Here is a 17,983-nt window from a genome sequence, read left to right on the forward strand (position 1 = left end):
AATTGCCTTCTTAAGAATAATGGATTCATTTTCTCTGCTGCTATGTCTTCCATAAATTGTACTGTAAAAGAATTGTACTTGACTCGCCTAAAATCAATTTGCATTCTTAACAATGTGCTGGTATTTTCTTGCACTGTTGTATCCTACATAGTTAGTTCCTTTCTTATTTTTATAAGCCAAAAAAGCCAAGTGTTTTGCAAGTAAAAGGCTCAAATTCTTCTCTTTCAAGCTTTGGTGTGCTGTAGGGGTGAACTTATCAGGAGGGAAGACAAGAGATGGAGGCTCTGTGGTGGGTGCCAGTGTATTCTACAATGATGTAGCAGGTTCGGATGCAGATGGGAACAAGCACCGAACAGGATCTCAGAGCAGCTTAGATAGACTAGACCAGGAACTCAAGGTAAGATCAGTTCTGTTATATAATGTTGAATATTTAAGAGCATATTTAAACATTACCTTAAATAATACTTAATTGGTAATCAGTTCTGCTATTCAGCAAAGGATAAGCAAGTTTTCTCAGGTAGAATTGAAATGATGATCAAGACAAAAAACCTGGTGCTTTGTATTGAATCCACCTACTGAAATAAATATTCACGTTTTGTCTGATGTTTACAGGCTCTGAGGTAAATCTAAATAAATAGCTAAGTATTTTTACACAATCTGTGTAGTTACTTGAGAGAGATACCAGCATTGTCAGCTTTCACAATTCTATCATGAGTCCACATTTTTTGTGTATTTCTTAAAGTTCTAACTTCTGAAATCAAGAGATTGCATGAGAATGTTTTCATTTCAAAAAAAGGTTTCTATCCTGAATGATTGCAAGTAAAACATGAAGACTTCCTCAGAAACTAGAAAGCAAAGAAAAGTCAACTTACTTTTTAAAATTCTCATGATTTTTCAACTGAATCTCATGATGCTTTGGGCCTGACTCACGATTATTAAACACTTGAAGTTGGCAATACTGAGAGCTTGCAGACATGTAAATGTAACTCTTCTTCTGACACCACCTGTCTTAGATTAGTCACTAGTTAAAAATTGCAGTTCTCTGTGTAGTTCCATTACTTTTCATTTACTCATGTATGGAACGTAAGTTTTATACCTTCCTTGTGCATCCAGGAAACAAAGTCCAAGTTCGCTTTCCTTTTGTTTTGTAATCGTATTAAACATATGCCTAGCTGTCCAGTATGAGTTTTACATACTATATGGGTATATAACTTTAAAACTGATGCCACCTGCTCCCTTCTAGTATATTAGTACATCCGCTGTTGGTTGGTTTGTTTTTGCTCTTGCAGGAACAGCAGAAGCAGCTGAAACATCAGGAAGAATTATCCAGTCTAGTTTGGATCTGTACTAGCACACACTCTGCTACAAAAGTGATCATTGTTGATGCTAACAAGCCAGGAAACATCCTAGACAATTTTATTGTTTGCAATTCTCACGTTCTTTGTATTGCTAGCATTCCAGGTAAGAGAATCAGCCTGTCCTTGGTGCCAGTTGACTTCCCTTGGAGTGGTGAGTGTTCATCTCAGAAAATTAGAGCCAGAATGTTTTAGACGCAACAAGCTAAAAGGATACAAGTTCTGTGATTAATCATCTTGATAAAAATACACTGTAGCTGACAGCATAGGAAACAACATAGCTGAGGGGAAACTGGGTTTAATCTTACATCAGTCCTGTGCCAATTTTCTACCACCTCTGATCCTGGAATTGGCCATTATCATAAGTTAGAGAGCCCTTAAAACACCAATGTAGGAATGTGACTTAATAGGACCAATAATCTGGCCCTCTATCCTCCAATACTCCAGTTTAGAGGTAAATAGTCTTTTCAGTAGTAGGAGTATTCCATAATATCCACATTTAAAGTATGGTTCTAATTTTATAATCATTATTTAGCCCACAGAGATGTATGATACTTTTCATACATACTTTTATAGGAGACAATGAGATCCCTCCCCAAGGAGCTTTATCTTTTAGCATTTAACCAAAGGTCCAATTAGGAGACAATAGGTGTGTAGGGAGGGTATAGAAAACTAGGTGGATGCTATACTTCAGGAGGTGAGGTTGGTTGCTTTGTGTGCATCCTGTTAACTCATTTATAAAAATCTATTAAAAATTAGCCACCAGTGGAGGGTTTGTGCTAGTAGGCTTTGAAAAAGCAAGTTCCTTTGAGTGAGAGTGCCAGTGTAGCACAGTAAAATCAAGTGGTAGCCTGGAAGCAAGATATGAAGGTGCATATGTGGAGATGAAGGGGGAGGGTGTGTTTAGACATGAGATTCTGGGAAGAACAGAATGTGCAGGAGACTGTAGAAAGGCAAGTTAGAGGAATGGAGTTGTGTAGACCTTGAAAGTCACAGGAAGATGAACTTGCTCTGTTGGAACTGCTTCTTGAATTAGCCTGCATATGATGATTCTTACTATTGGGATTGTTTTGAATGATACGTATTTCAAACAATGTATCATACAAAACAAAAGCAACATTCTTATCTCTGGAAATGAGCTATTATATGCATAAATTTAAATCAGAACAAACAGAATTAGATGAGGGTCTGTTAACATTTTCCCCGTGTTATCAGCATCTGTTTCTACTTTTAACCTGGCTGCAAAGTTTTGATCAAACAGAAACCTGACGTACAAGGTACAAGCGTGCAGCACTTCCTTAAATCACTTTGTCCACTTTTAATTTAAAGGATGGTTTAAGATGCCTTTTCGTGTTACGTCATTAAAGCAGGTTTTATAGGATGTTCTACTCATGTGACTCTCAGGCACTGTAGACTGTAAATATCTTTTATTGTCTAACTTGGATCTTATTGCTTGATAGATTATGCACTGTTTTACTGTAGCCAAGAAATTACATGAAGCTTAATCTGCCTTTCAGGGGCTAGAGAAACAGATTATCCTGTAGGAGAGGAAGGGTCACAAGAAGCTGACTCCAGTCAGGTGGACAGAACCTCTTTGTGTGGAAGTATGACCAGCAACAGCTCAGCAGAAACTGATAGCCTATTAGGAGGAATCACAGTGGTTGGTTGTACTGCAGAGGGTATTACAGGATCTCTCATAACGCACAATGCTAATGGTGCCTCATCTGTGACAGATAAACAGCCAGGTATGAAAATATTCATCCATGTATGTTTAGAGTTTTAAGTGGGAATACAGGGTAAGTTATCAACAGCATCAACACAAATTGAATAGATCTGCACTGAAGGAAGAGGAGGATGCTAACTTCAGCCTCTGGAGATGTGCTCTGCCACGGGAAGTCAAGTAGTCTCTCTTTGCCTCAGTTCCTCATCTGTAAAATGGTAATGGTATTAGTTCTCTACCTCACAGGGGTGGCAGACTAAATGTCCCAAAGGCTGTGAGGTGTTCAGATGGCAATAGGGATAACGTTAAGTACCTCAGATAGAGAAATAAAATAACAGAGGAGAGATGGGTTGGGAGAAACCTGGAGAGAGCGTGTGTTCAGTCAAAAGTTGTCTTTTCATGTCCTTCAATTACATATCCTTTCCCATTTAATGTGGGCTATTCAGTGGAAGCCGAAGGAATAGCTTATCACATAGGGAAATAGAAGGCAAAGAATTAATAGTAATTTGCCCATGCACTTGCCCCGGTGTCTATACAGACTGGTATCAAGTTAATTTTTAACTGAAATATTTGTTTCATAGAAACTGCAGCTGAAAGTCATGTGGTAGATGAAAATGTTCCAACAGCAGAGGAAGCAACGGAGGCGACAGAAGTCAGTGCTGGGTCAGGAGAAGATTTAGCTGATCCAGCCCAAACTGGAGTGTATACAGAGCATGTCTTCACAGATCCTTTGGGGGTGCAGAATACCACAGAGGGTTCTCCAGTATACCAGCCTAGGTACATGGCCAATGTCCACACCATTAACATTTATTAAAATTCATAAATATACCATTTTAGAGTACTGTTGAGACAAAGGTTCAGATATCTGTAAAGCACTTGAGGCCCTCATTTGGAAGGCACTATATAACTGAAGGGTTTCAAGGTGTGCGTGTAGATTAAGCTTTACACAATAGTTATGCAGAATGTCTTGCACTAGTTTCTCTAAAGTGATCTCGACTGAGAATGAAGAGTAGTTTCAATGTAACTTCATTACGTTTTCTACGCAGGTACTTCCAAAAGGGAGCGTGTTAATCTGTGTTTTAATGATTTGTTCCTTTCAACCCACCATTTCAGCAAACTGCTGGTGTTGTTCAGCACCTGGTGGACTCATTGGTATCACACTTGCTCTATTATTCATGTCTGTCACTTGGCTCTTACATTTGTAAGGGAACAAATGTAACTTGCCTCTTTCCCAGTCCAGCCAACTGCTGTGCAGTAGCTATGACAGTTGAGGGAAAACTTGAATGAGGTTTGTAGGAGTCGTTTATAAATGTAATAAAAAAAAGCTGGAACATTTCTGAGATTTTTCAAGGCCTTCAACTATTCACATGAGGTTCTATTCACATGAGGCCTTCAGCTATTCACATGGTGTGTGTATGTATGGGAGCAGAATAATGGGGCTGAATGCAATTTCTCATTCCTTATAAGAGGTAGATATCCTCATGAAATAATTGACTCTAAAAAGGTGTTCATTTCATTCGTACAATTGGTATACTTAATGGGATTCTTACTCTGCTTTAGACATACTTCTAATACACTGGATATTTAAACATTTAACAGCTTTGAATTTGGTATCTGGGTTATAGTCTGAGCAGTCTGTGCATTTGTTCAGAGTATTTTTTATCATTTTACCGTTTTTCTCAGTAGCGAGTCAGACTTGTGTAAAGACGTGGTAGAATTGCCAAATGAGCAAGATCTCGTGAGAGAAGAAGCACAGAAAATGAGCAGCCTTTTACCTACAATGTGGCTTGGAGCACAGAATGGATGGTAAGAAAATGCTAATTATAAAACTACTAAATTAAGAAGAAGAAAGCAAGGAAGAATAGTCTGAACCAAAGCTGCAGTAGTACCTTTCAGTGTGCCTTATTGTGTCCTGGCATTATAGAACATAGGAAATGTATCATTCTGTAGTATAATATACTGTACTATATATTGTAGGAGTTTAACAAATATATCTTTTTCAGAACAAAATTAAACCGTTATCTCTGACATGTCTCTCTAGAAATGCCTTTTTTTATTGAAAGAAATATGGTACTATCTGAGGGTTCTGTAGTGCTGAATGTCAGATCACTAGGATCATTTACTATCCCAGTTACAGGCTCTGTGGATAGATATTTAGTAATGTTTTGGGCAGCCAGTGGGTTAGCTGTAGCAATGCTGCAGTTATCAGTGAGATGATTTTTTTTTTCCCTAGTTAAAGCTTTACCCTGGCCAAAATTGATTAAAACTATTGTATTGTCTCTGAGACATTAACGTGGTCTTGAAGTATTAATGTTTAATTCATCCCGATTATGTCCTTGCAGCTTGTATGTTCATTCTTCAGTGGCCCAGTGGAGGAAATGTGTTCATGCCATTAAACTTAAAGATTCTATTCTCAGTATTGTGTAAGTTGCCTGAAATAATGTTTTGTAAATTTTGCTAATTTAAAGTAAACCATAATTATAGATTACTTAGATTTCCACTCTGAGTTCATTGAGACAGTAGTTAAACTAAAATTATTTATTCTGTTGGGGAAGATGATGGAGAGGTGGGTTAAGTCAGCATAGTGGGGAGCAGGGGAAGTAAAGGGGATTTTATGGATACTGAAATATCAAGGGTATTTCCAGGTTTTGGGGACTCGTATAAAGAGGAAACTATAATTTTCCTAGAGATGCGTCTTACTACTTTTTAGCTAATGTATTGTTACTATCAATTTTCTGTTTTCAGCCTGTGTGTATTACAGCCCCTTCTGTTCAGTCAACCATTTTCTAAAAATCAGAAAACTATATATTTAGGAGCAAATGTGAATTTCATTTATAAAATTATGCTGAACTGTAAGAAATTATATTTACTGTAAAATATCCTATTTAGATTTTTATATTGATCATATGAATTAAACGCTAATGAGATACCTTTGCCTCCTTTCTTTTCCCAGACATGTAAAAGGAATAGTGTTAGTTGCACTAGCTGATGGAACATTAGCCATATTTCACAGAGGAGTTGGTAAGCATTCTGCTGAACGATCTTAAGCAGAATCAGTGACCGTACAGAGATGCTTCATGATAGAAACTGAGTAAATAAAATGTATCATTAGTAAATATTTTACTTTGAAAATGAATGCACTGAATTATCTGATTTTTGCAAACAGTATTAATACAACAAGCATTTCCAGTCTCTTTAATGTTTTGTGTATCTTGTCAAACTAATTTGTTAGCATTTTGGTTGATGAAGTGTAGCATTAGATATGTTCAGGCAAACTTATTTTACAGTAATTAGGAATTCCCCTGTTCTCCCTTTCTTTCTAGTAGATAGCCAAGAAGTTCTCCTACTTGGAATCACCACCATGGATCCTCACTCTGAAGTTCTTTTGAGCTGCCTCCAGGACTGTGGAGTAATTGAAATTTTGAATTATAGGTACAGTAAGTAAAGTGCATGCATTAAGCCAGTCGACCCTCTGCCTGTATCTCCATCATTGTTACGCACCCCTTCAGTACAGATTTTTTCAGTCAGCTGGGTCATCTGAACTCCATGTTAGTTTCACTCATGCCTGTCTCTACTTCAAGTTCTGCTTGCTTTTAAAAGATAAACTTAACATTAGCTTGGTTTGTTTTCCCTTAGTTGGGTATTGTGAGGCTGGTCTTCGGAGACTTGTTTGTCATAGAAAGCTTAATGCCCTTACTTGAAAACAGCGTTTGTCATATTTAGGCCCCCACTATACTTTTGAGAACTGTATATATTAAACCTTGCTTATCTATTGATCCTGGCCACACTGTGTAGCTGTATCTAGTTCTTGTCAATAATCCATATTTTATGTTGTCATTCTTCTTCCCACCTCTGAGCAGTGAGATTGTTGCTTATTTCTGTCTTGTGTCAGTGCTGATATATCAGGTCATAAATATAGGACAGTTTTTTACTGTCACTTGTGTCCAAAGTTAAGGCTTTTTGAAGGTTGTTATATATTTTCTGCCTTGAATCCTTAGCGATGTAAAGGCCAGCATTCTGACTTGTTCTGCAAGACCTTTCTGTTAACTTCAAATGGTAGAAACCATCCATCAGTTCAGAAGACCTTTGCACCATAGAAGCACTAAAAAAAAACACTCTGGGAGTTTAATATATTTCCCTTTGAAATCAAAGAAATCAGAAGTCTTCTAACTGGAAGTTGTCCTTGTCTCATGAATTTCTGGAGGCTTTTTATTATCCAGTCTCACTTCATCAAGCTTGTATCTTCCTCTCTAGGTTTAACATTGCTGCAAATGTTTCAAATACATAATCCAGAGCTGTAAGTAATCTCCATAACAATTCATAACTGGTCGGTCTGTCATAGAGGTCTATTTTTAGTTGCAGGCCCTTGGTGGGATCAGGTTTTTCCTCTTCTCCACTCTTTTCCTTAAAACATTCACATTGATTTATATCCTCCATACAACTTTAGTATAGTCTTCCAGGCTCTTTGAGTATTTGTGAGACTTACTTCTAGCAGGATAGCCTTTTTTTTTTTTTTTTTTTTTTCCTGGCCATTATGTTGGCCAGAAAAGTCTTGTCCCATCAATTATTTTTCCATAAAAATAACATTGTTCTTATTAATGGCATTTGAGGAAAGTGAGGGCTTATTCTGAATTCTACAGAAACCAATCCACTGTCCTTCTGGTTGGTTCTTAAAACTCATTCCTATTTTGGGCAGAAGATGGGAGAGCTGGGGAAGTCTCTATATACAAGCTATGTGCACAAGCTACTTAATTATCAAAGCAGAACTAGTCATGTCTACAAGATACACAATATACCCCTGCCTCTTTGTGAGCATTAGTAGTTGGTCATGGCTGCCAGCATTAACCTCTTTCTAATAATATTGTTTCTGAAAATCTGTATTCAATATTCTCAGCCCTACCATTCCTCAACAGGCACTGTTTCTCCATCTTCTGAGTAAGGTTCTGTATGGGAGATCTCAAATAGGAGAGATGGGGGTTGTTTCTTACCAGTAATTGGAATTCTCCTGTTGGATCCTCACCACAGGTTCCTTGCTTATTTGCTATCTTCTTTGTGGCGCTTTGGATCCTTGTGATCAGCTTTTAACAGAATTAAGCAGGCATGAAGCACTGACGCAAATACAGGGAAAGGCTCAACTGGCTTGATCCTGATACTCTTACTTTAGATACCTAAAATTCCAATGGCTACAGGGTCCTTGAAGGATCTCAGGTATATGTCAAAGAATGATGATCTTTGGAGGAGATTAACCTAGAGGAGAACTCCAGTTAATGGTGAGTGATGTCATGTGTGCTATTTAAAAAAAAAAAATAATAATAAAAAAAAAAAGTGGCATACAGATAGTAGGCAGTATTTAAAGAAGTCATAACACACTTTAGACAACATAGGGGATAACCTTAGTGCACTGGCCAGCATTTCCATACTCAGACAGCTAATATTCAGTGCTATGTGTAGGTTGGTGCTCATTGTACCTGTTGTATGCCTATCCAAGCAATGCATTTAGTAGTATCTAACTGCTTTTTAAAATGCTTTGGCATACTTTGACTGAGTCACTATCTACAATCACATTCTGTAAGATCAAAAATTGCACTTATTTCCTTAGACAATAAGTCCCACACTTAATTGTTTCAGTTTAATGGAAATTATAACTCTGAATTTGAATTGACTTTTTAAATACATGTCTATCATAACTTAATGTGAATAACAGTCTTCTAAAAGATTTCAGATGAAGTGGGTTTTAGCCCACAAAAGCTTATGCCCAAATTTGTTAGTCTCTAAGACACCACAAGGACTCCTCGTTTTTACTCTTCTAAAAGTAGAGATGTACCATTTTAAAAGCAAATATGCATGCAAATTAACCTCTATGAATTATTCCTGTTTGTTTTAAAGATGGTCAGTGGGACTTGACAAACTATCACCTCTTAGACCTGGGCCGACCTCATCACTCCATCCGATGCATGACTGTTGTACATGATAAAGTCTGGTGTGGCTACAGGAACAAAATCTATGTTGTTCAACCAAAGGCCATGAAAATAGAGGCAAGTTAAAACAGTGTTTAGTTAAAGTACAATTAATTTTTGCCGTTGTCTTTTTGTCTAAATACTCTCCTCCCACCCCCAGTTTTATTCATGAACTCTGAGAAGACATTGTTCATCAGCACAGAAACAGGCCATCATTAACAAATTATCTTTTTGGAGAGAAATTAGTCAAATATCTTCTAAAATTCAACATTAATATTTCACATTGTGGTTTTTAAAAAGCAGCTTTTTTGCTTTGAGTATCAAACTTACTCCACATCTGTTTTTAAAAGTGATTGAAATTAATACCTCAGTTTTTGTGGAATCTGTGCATCAACCCCTCCTCTCCCTGAACAGATCCTATGAAATAAAACCTAGTAACCAACCAGCTTCTGCAGTGCCTACAGGGGGAGTGCACAATACACTGCGTTTTGTGGTCTTCCCCCATCCATCAGCAGCCTCTTCTAGGATTTGGCTTTCCATACCTTTATTTCTAGGGGATGGATTTTTTTTAACTTGTTGTATTAGGAGGGCGTTTGGCATCCAGATCAAGCAAAGTTAAAATTTACCTAGAGGTCTAAGCTGCTGTTTCCGCAGTACCCTACATGTACGTGGCATGTTTCATATACAGGAAATAGCCAGCATAAGTGACTAGGGATTTTAGGTGCTTTAGTTTTTGGGTGCCTAACTTGAGACCACAGTAAAGGATCTTGATTTTTAGAGGCTGAGCGCTCAGCGCCTCTGGAAAACCAGGTTTCTTTAAAGTGTCTCAAATTGGGCTCCGAAAATCACTAATCACTCTGGAAATCTTGGCCAAGATCCTTGCTCAGAGCATCTTGCAATCTACTAGGCAATATATGGGAAAAGGAAGTGAAGACAGAAGGAATTGATGCAGCCTCATCTGAATGCTTATTGTTGCGGTTTGGCATGCATCTTGTAGTTCCAGGATTGTTTGGGAAGTTATATTTATTTAATTCAGGGTTCGGCAGCCTTTCAGAAGTGGTGTGCCGAGTCTTCATTTATTCACTCTAATTTAAGGTTTCGTGTGACAGTAATATATGAACGTTTTTAGAAGGTCTCTTTCTATAAGTCTGTGAGATATAACTAAACTATTGTATGTAAAGTAAATAAGGTTTTTAAAATGTTTAAGAAGCTTCATTTAAAATTAAATTAAAATGCAGAGCCCCCCCCAGACCCGGGCAGTGTGAGTGCCACTGAAAATCAGCTCGCGTGCCATAGGTTGCCTACCCCTGATTTAATTGTACACAAGAGGACAGGATAGCAGTGGAAAGAGCCAGATAATTTTTAGGCAAATGTCTCAAACTTTACCAGCGAACCTAATTACAAAAATATAAATATATATATGATCTCTCTCTGTCTCGCGCGCTCGCTCTCTCTCTAGCGAGAAGGGTTGGTAAATCATAATGGCTCATAAATGGGGATGTAATAGCAAATGACTGTAGAGATGTATGTTGTGAGGCAACACTGCCAAGCCTTGACAAAACACACTCAAGGCAAGGTTAGTAGCTTATCGGAAAAGTTACCAATATTTATAAGATCTGGCTGAGAAGAAATTATCTTGTCTTTTTTCATGACCAATCTAATTCAAAGTATAATCTTCCATAGAAATCATTTGATGCACACCCAAGGAAAGAGAGCCAAGTGAGACAGCTGGCCTGGGTGGGTGATGGGGTGTGGGTCTCTATTCGTTTGGATTCCACGCTCCGACTCTATCACGCGCACACATATCAGCACCTACAAGATGTGGACATTGAACCCTATGTAAGCAAAATGCTAGGTAAGTTGCTGACTAATAAAATTAACCATAGTGTTTTTTTCATTCCTGTTGCTATTTGAATCTCTTTTTATCTACCATGGAGCTTGTCTCAACCAAAGAAGAAACTTAAAACAGGACATCAAAAGCCTATGGTGGCATGGAATTTAACTTCCCCAACACATCTGATTCTACTGTCACTAGTCAAACAGTCTAATACTGACCACAGAGAATCGTTGTCCTTTTGGTTCAATCTCCTGATCTTAAGGACACTGCAGACAACCATTAGGAATTTAGAACTATTTAGGAAGACAAGATGGTAGTGGGAAGAAGTGTATGAAGCCCCTGAGATTTTGCAGCCTGTAAATGTGGGAGAAAAGTTGCCATGCACTTATGGGGGAGAATACTGCGGCAAAACTTCAGATATATATTTGCGTCTCATAAAACTGAATACCTGTTTTCTGATTTTGCTACCATTTTTCCCCCAGATAGCTCTAATTAATATTAGTCTTTGAGATTTACTTCTGTTTTATCATCCATCCCCCCCCCCCCCAAAAAAAAAACAAAAACAAAAAAAACAGTATTGTTTTTTAGCTAGCCAGGAAAAATACGGTGTCAGAGGTCTTTGAACTTGTCTTTAAGTTAAATCCCTGGTTTTGGTAGGTCATTGCCTTTGCCTCGTAAGCCCAGAAGCATTTTACTGTAACGTGCAGCATTAAAAAATCATGACATTCTTTAAAATTAACTGTTTATCAGTATAGTATTTTATTCCTTACAGAATCAAGATTAGACTAGAGCACAGGCCTGGAAATTGGCCCACATGAGTTCCCCCTCTAGATTCAGTGTGACTTTGGACACACTCATTATGCTTGGTTCTGTGTAAAATGGGGACATTCCCCTCATCTCACGTGGATGTTGAAGTTATGAAATGCTCTGAGCTCCCTAGAAATCCAGATGATTATTATTGGTGCCCAGAATTTTTACTAAAGCATTTGTTTGTTTTTTTAGGTACTGGAAAACTAGGGTTCTCATTTGTGAGAATCACAGCTCTTATGGTGTCTTGTAATCGTTTGTGGGTGGGGACAGGAAATGGTGTCATCATCTCCATTCCATTAACAGAAAGTAAGTAAAATGTGAATGGATGTCTGTATCTGAATACCAAAAACAGTCGGTGAAAGTACTGTAGAAATAAGATTAAAATATGAAGTGTTATCCATGGGTTTGGTAAAGGATATAGCTACACTTATCTCCAGGTTAGTAAATATCCGAGGGCTTTTTAGCTTGCATAAAATGGATTGGTACCATCTGGTCCATCTCCTAGCAGACATCTCTCCGTATAAAACACTTCATCCCAAAGGCCTTCTTGGAATGCCAGGGATTGGATGGACACTGGGACTTGTAGCCTTAAAGAATGTCGGAATGTTGGCAGTGATCTGTGTAAGTTTGACAGCGCTGCCTATGATGCACCACTTGCGAAAAGAGGATTTCAGCTTCTCAGTCATGACAATTTGGCATGTCCCTTGAGCTCTAAATTCACATTTTAAAGCTTATTTTGGCAGTAAGGGTATAGTTAGCACAAGTCAAATAGCCTTGTTTTCTCGGAATCCATCACACAATCGATAATGTCTCCTTGGTGTCTGTGACTAGACAGGGTGAAACTGAGCTGCTTTTAAAGGCGTTGCACAAGGGTATATGAGTTGTAACCACATTCTTCAAATAGTTGGTGGGTAAAATTCAGCCATTGGTTATTCAAAAAGTCTGTATGTTTAAAAAAAAAAAAAAAGTTGAGCTTTTGCCATATGCTGGTGGGACATTCAAAAATGAAATACTTGCATTCTAGGAAAAGCAGTTAGCCTTTATAAAGGCTAATAGAACTACCAACCTCCTCTCCTTTTCCCCCTTCCCCTCCGTCCCTCAAGATAAACCACTGTTAATTCAAGTGCTATGAATGACAATATTGTCTTGAAACCCAAACATCTATTTAAATTCATTCCCTAAAATTTTGACCAAAAAAAGCTCCCTGCTAGAGACTTCATTGATTCAATTTGGATCAAAGCTTTTAATAACAGAAAATGCTTGAAGAAAGGTTTCTGAAAGGAAAAGCTGGCAACTTTAAATATAGTATCAATTGTGGTGATAAACATCCTACTGTGCAAGGTTTTTAAGGTTTGACTGTAAATCAGTCCTGAGGAAGACCTTTCTTTTAAATTTGCTGGTGGTAAATCTTCATGTTTTAATTCCTTTGTTGAGAGCACATGCATTATGTTTCTCATACTGTTCCATTACATTGATCATCCATTAAGTAATTGTTTGGGGTTTTTTGCATTGCATGGGTGTATTGAGCAAAGACATAAACACTTAAAATCATAACGAGTTTTGAAATAGTTAAATCAGGCTTCCAAAAACTAAATAGTTGCACTTAGCTTGTAGCAAAGTCAGTTTTTTAAAAGTTTGGTGGAGATTTTCCTTTTTGAATACTGTGAACCTAAAAAAGGATCCTGCCAATGCTGGTAGGCTTAATTTTAGGTCTATTAATGTTCTGGTTCATGAACACAATGATGCTTCTCTCCCTGCTTTGTACTTATGAGTAGGCAGGATTTTGTAAATTTCAGTACCCTGCCATTGTAAATGTTCGTGATTACAAGAACAGACCACATAGCTTGCATGCATACACAACTACAAAGAAACTCAGTCCCCTTGGTCTGTTGGTGAGTTGATGAGCTGGACATCTTATCTCGCACGTATAGTAGTCACTTTCTAGAGCTGATGGATATTTCAGGGTGAGGAAGAAATATTAAAACAATGTTTAACTATACATTGTTTTGCCCATCAGTTTTGATCGTGTCCATTTAAGAAAAGAGAGAAAGGGGAAACTTTACTATTTAATGATGTAACTTAACAATAATAAAAATATCACATTAAAGTGACATGGACTTCATTGACCATTTATCCTGAAACCATATAACAAGATATTGTTCTTGATTACTTTTATTGAATCTTCTTTAACTAGGTTTTTAACTATGTTAGGAGCTAAAATCTAAAACGCTGTCTTATCAGATACTCAAATATGAAAGTGGCAGGTTCTCATTAATCCTTCTCCTCTACTGTCATACCTATCCATTTCCCCTTTCCTCCTTTCTCACTTTAGCTGTAATCCTCCACCAGGGACGTTTACTGGGGCTGAGGGGTAAGTGCAGATCCTGAACAAAAATCTATTTTCAGGCTTCTAATAGCCACTTTGAGGCTGTTTCCCACTTCTATAGATTGACCCTTTGTATGTTCCTCAGTGTTTTCCCACTCAGTTACTGCATTGCAGCAGTTTTATGTTTGCTTAAATGGCCACCAATCTGCTCAGCAGTTTAGTGTATCATCCTGTGTTGCAGCTGAACTTTCATACAGACTTTGTTTTTCTTCCAGCAAATAATTTGATACCATATCTCATAACTTTGTCATTAATCCACATTGTTGACTGTCTCATTACAAATCACATTTCTTTCACCCCTTTGATAGTCTTTGGAATGGAGATGGCTTGTCTGTCTAGCATGAATAAGAAGCACTTTTCTGTCAGTGGATTTTAAATCATCCCAGCAAAAACTAAACAGTGTTTATAATGGTGTAGCTGCTTTATGCCCACAGCTGACTATTTTTAGTGGGGTTTGTGCTGGCAATAGGATACCCTATCATCAGATGCTAAGGAAATCTTCCTTTCACATTTTAATTTAGTTATATATTTGAATGATTTAGGATTTGTGTTCATTGAGACATCAATTAGATGTATTGTATATTAAAGATATTTTTCCCTCACGAATTTAGGGTTTTTTAAAAAGTAAATCTTAAGACAATTATGCTAGACGAATAAGAATCCTACTCCATTTTGTGATGTACTTCAAATAACCAAGCATGCAGTCTTATTTTTTCTTTCCAGCTCTGTCCTGAATTGGCATTTCTGCCCTTCTGTTCCATTTTATCTGAATTGGCTTTAGCTTTTAGATAGTACCATAAGGTTACTTAACAAATAACCGCTTCTACAGACTGAATTTTCAAGTGGAAAACATTTTTGTTCTTTTCTTTTACAGCTAATAAAACAACAGCAGGCTCTGGAAACCGTCCTGGGAGCGTTATACGTGTATATGGGGATGAAAACAGTGATAAAGTGACTCCTGGAACATTCATACCATATTGTTCAATGGCACACGCACAGCTTTGCTTTCATGGGCACCGTGATGCTGTTAAGTTTTTTGTTGCAGTACCTGGTAAGCTCTGTATTCCTGTTCTTAAAATGCGGGGTTTTGCCTTTTTTAGATCTCTGCTCCGTGGATGCAGTGTTGAGATAGGCAGAGCCAATGTGAGCGGGAAAACCCCATATTCAGAAATGGAGTTAGGATTCTAGGCTTCAAACCATAGTGCATTTGGAGAGAGACCTCCTTGCTTCTGAGATAGTGGGTCAGCATTTCAGTTCAGAAAGCCCCATCCTGTTTAATGGTACGAGAATGGTCTGCGTGGTAGTGGAGAAAATGCTTTGCTTTCATCTGGGAGGAGATGCCATGCAGGGGTGAAGAAGGGAGGAGTTGAGCACTTGGCTATTAAAAAGGTAGTGAAATGAATTGGTAGATGGTTACAGCTGTGATGTAAGAATTTGGCACTAGCCAGCCCAGTTCCTGTCCTCAAGGAACATTCTGTATGAATGATGCACAATTGATAGAGAATGCCCCTATTGTAAAAATATTGGTTCAAAAAGCCAAGCACGCTTTTTTTAGAAACTAGAATGCCAGATGCATGCCCATATTGAATGTGCATACACAGACGAGTTGGCCCCAGGAAGGCAGGAGTTAGATTATTTGCTTAAAAAGGTGACAGTGCTTTAATGATACGTAAAGAATTCCAATTGCTCTGCTCTTTTTCTAAAGTCACTGTTGAAAGTGGATTTAACTGTTGTACTGAAACGGAATTAGCTTTACATTTCAGTATCAAGTAACCAAACTAGACTTGTTGCATTCTTTAATTTACATTAAACAAATTATTCATACCTAAATTCAAGTAACCTGCATCAATTTTTCCTCTCCCTAAAACATGAGGGGAGAAAAACACAAGATATATGCAAATATACTCTACCCATGTTTTGCTTCAAGCCTTTCATGAGAAACTGAACCTGTTTGGATTAGATGTTCCTTAGAAAGAGACTATTTATTCACTGGTATTCCAGTTTGCCTTAAACCATTTCTTTCCTCCTGTTCAGCAACAAGTTTACTATCAGCATTATAGCTCTACCAGTCAGGAAGCAGCAGACATGGTTTGACAAGTGAGCGGTTAAAAAGCGATCTTTTTCTGTCTGTCCAATCAAACTGTTCAGGTGGAAGCTAAAATTCTACGAGCACTGGTTCCTGTGTGTTTTCCACAGATGGATACACATGCACCCAAGACCAGAAAATCTTGCAAGTAGTGTCTCTTGGTCCACACCTGCACCCTGGAGCTCCCCAGGCTCAGTACTGAGGGTATAAAGGGAGGTGCAGACTGACCGCCTCTCCAGTTCCTTCTTATTGCCACATAGCCTGAGTTGGAATTCTCTGTCTGAAGCTAACTTTGCAGGGTCTTTATTTGTAAACATAATGGCTTATAGAGTTTAGTGGTTTTGGTCATCTCTTTATAATTAGTGTAAATTAGTTTTCCTCACTTCAGGGACCCTTTCCATTTCCCTCCTTATGGGAAGGACTATGCCCAGAGTTCTGGGGTTCAAGAATTGTTTTCTGTGCCTTGCTCCTTCTCTGCCAGTGATGACCACCAGTGCTGTCTTTGCTGCCTTGGGGGAGGCCCATGTCTCCTCCAAGTGCAGTATCTGCTGCTCCTTCTCTCCCCAGGCCCAAGTAAGATGAGAGCAAGTACCTTATGTAGAAAGCCATGAAACCCCAGTCAGATCCAGGCAGGGGAGAGCCCCCCCCCCCCCCCCCCAATACATTGGCCTCAGCCCTCAAGCATCTTCGCTCTAAGCGTGAGTTCCGAAGCAGAGGCCAGATCTGATAAAACCAAAGACCAGTCGTCTTATGAGAGTAATGGATACTGACACAGAAACAGATCCCTTTCAGATCTGCTCCCAAGAGAAAGGATCCCGCCTGACTCCTTCCAAATTGGGTGAGTCCTTGTACTCAGGTCCTAAAGACTTTAGATCCACTTAATCCTCCTGACCGCAAGGATCCAATGTTACCAATTCAGTACCAGCTAGTAAGGCAAAAGATCACCACTACCAGCACTAGCCAAGAGCTCCAGATGGGACTTTTTTCCTCCAACAGTACCAGCCCAATCTCATAAGGACCCACCAACTACTAAGCCTGTGGATGTGCCTGTTCCGACAGTACTGACTACTGGAACCCCTCATGCTCAGGAATGGACTGAGAGTTAATCTCCCTGGAGGATATCTTCGCCCTCCCATAGCCAAATTTTGCTCTGCTTTCAGGTCCAGTCCTTCCGAGAGACATTTCAACACCAGAAAAGGAATCCACCTTGAGGAACAAGAGCTGCACTCCTCTGTCCACAAGCTGGTGTCTCCATCCACCAGCATCAACAGTACCACAGATGGAACTGGATCTCACCATTTCATCAGCTGAATCCGATATTCAGGACAAACCATTGCCTCCACAAAGGACCAGACAGGGCTTCTAGACTGTCCTGAATCCATTCTTTGAGCAGATTACCCTCCCAGGAACTGCTGGTATCTGATGCCTTCCCTCAACTAGCCTTCAAACCATCATACTGGCCCTGTTGGGGTCCATGGATCACTACACACAGCACCCTGGATCCATGCAAGAGTTTCACCAGCCCTCTTCTCCTAGGCAACAGCAACTGACTCCACCAGCATATATGGAGGAGGAGGAGGACGATGTTGAACTGGATCTGAACTGGATCCAGGGTACTGACAAGCATCTCCTCCTCCTCCCCTGATGAAGCAATCACCCCATCCCCACTTAATGCCCACAGGCAATACCAAAACCTCTCACAGTGGGTGGCAACTGAACTTTAGATCCCACTTGAGGAAGCTCATGACACAGAGCATAAGTTTTTGGACATACTATAAACCACATAGCTCTCCTAGTAAATGAGGCTGTTGTGGAACGAGCCATAGTGATAT

General features: G+C 38.9%; 1 protein-coding gene across 20 annotated transcripts in view; it reads left to right on the forward strand.

Moving 5' to 3' along the window:
• SPAG9 (sperm associated antigen 9) overlaps positions 1–17,983 on the forward strand; it is a 105,079-nt gene that overhangs the window by 78,336 nt on the left and 8,760 nt on the right. For 7 of the 20 annotated variants that reach the window (XM_043527859.1, XM_043527861.1, XM_037914559.2 and 4 more), the window contains 12 exons: positions 230–397; positions 1,290–1,461; positions 2,873–3,100; positions 3,657–3,852; positions 4,759–4,881; positions 5,418–5,498; positions 6,029–6,096; positions 8,962–9,110; positions 10,716–10,887; positions 11,872–11,985; positions 14,012–14,050; positions 14,940–15,116. In XM_043527859.1, the coding sequence (XP_043383794.1) occupies positions 230–397; positions 1,290–1,461; positions 2,873–3,100; positions 3,657–3,852; positions 4,759–4,881; positions 5,418–5,498; positions 6,029–6,096; positions 8,962–9,110; positions 10,716–10,887; positions 11,872–11,985; positions 14,012–14,050; positions 14,940–15,116 (1,687 nt within the window). The remainder of the gene's footprint in view (positions 1–229; positions 398–1,289; positions 1,462–2,872; positions 3,101–3,656; positions 3,853–4,758; positions 4,882–5,417; positions 5,499–6,028; positions 6,097–8,961; positions 9,111–10,715; positions 10,888–11,871; positions 11,986–14,011; positions 14,051–14,939; positions 15,117–17,983) is intronic. The other 13 variants (XM_043527863.1, XM_043527866.1, XM_037914564.2 and 10 more) reach the window with 3 other exon arrangements.

Source organism: Chelonia mydas, chromosome 14 (assembly GCF_015237465.2).
Source record: "Chelonia mydas isolate rCheMyd1 chromosome 14, rCheMyd1.pri.v2, whole genome shotgun sequence".
NCBI classification, from domain to species: domain Eukaryota; kingdom Metazoa; phylum Chordata; order Testudines; family Cheloniidae; genus Chelonia; species Chelonia mydas.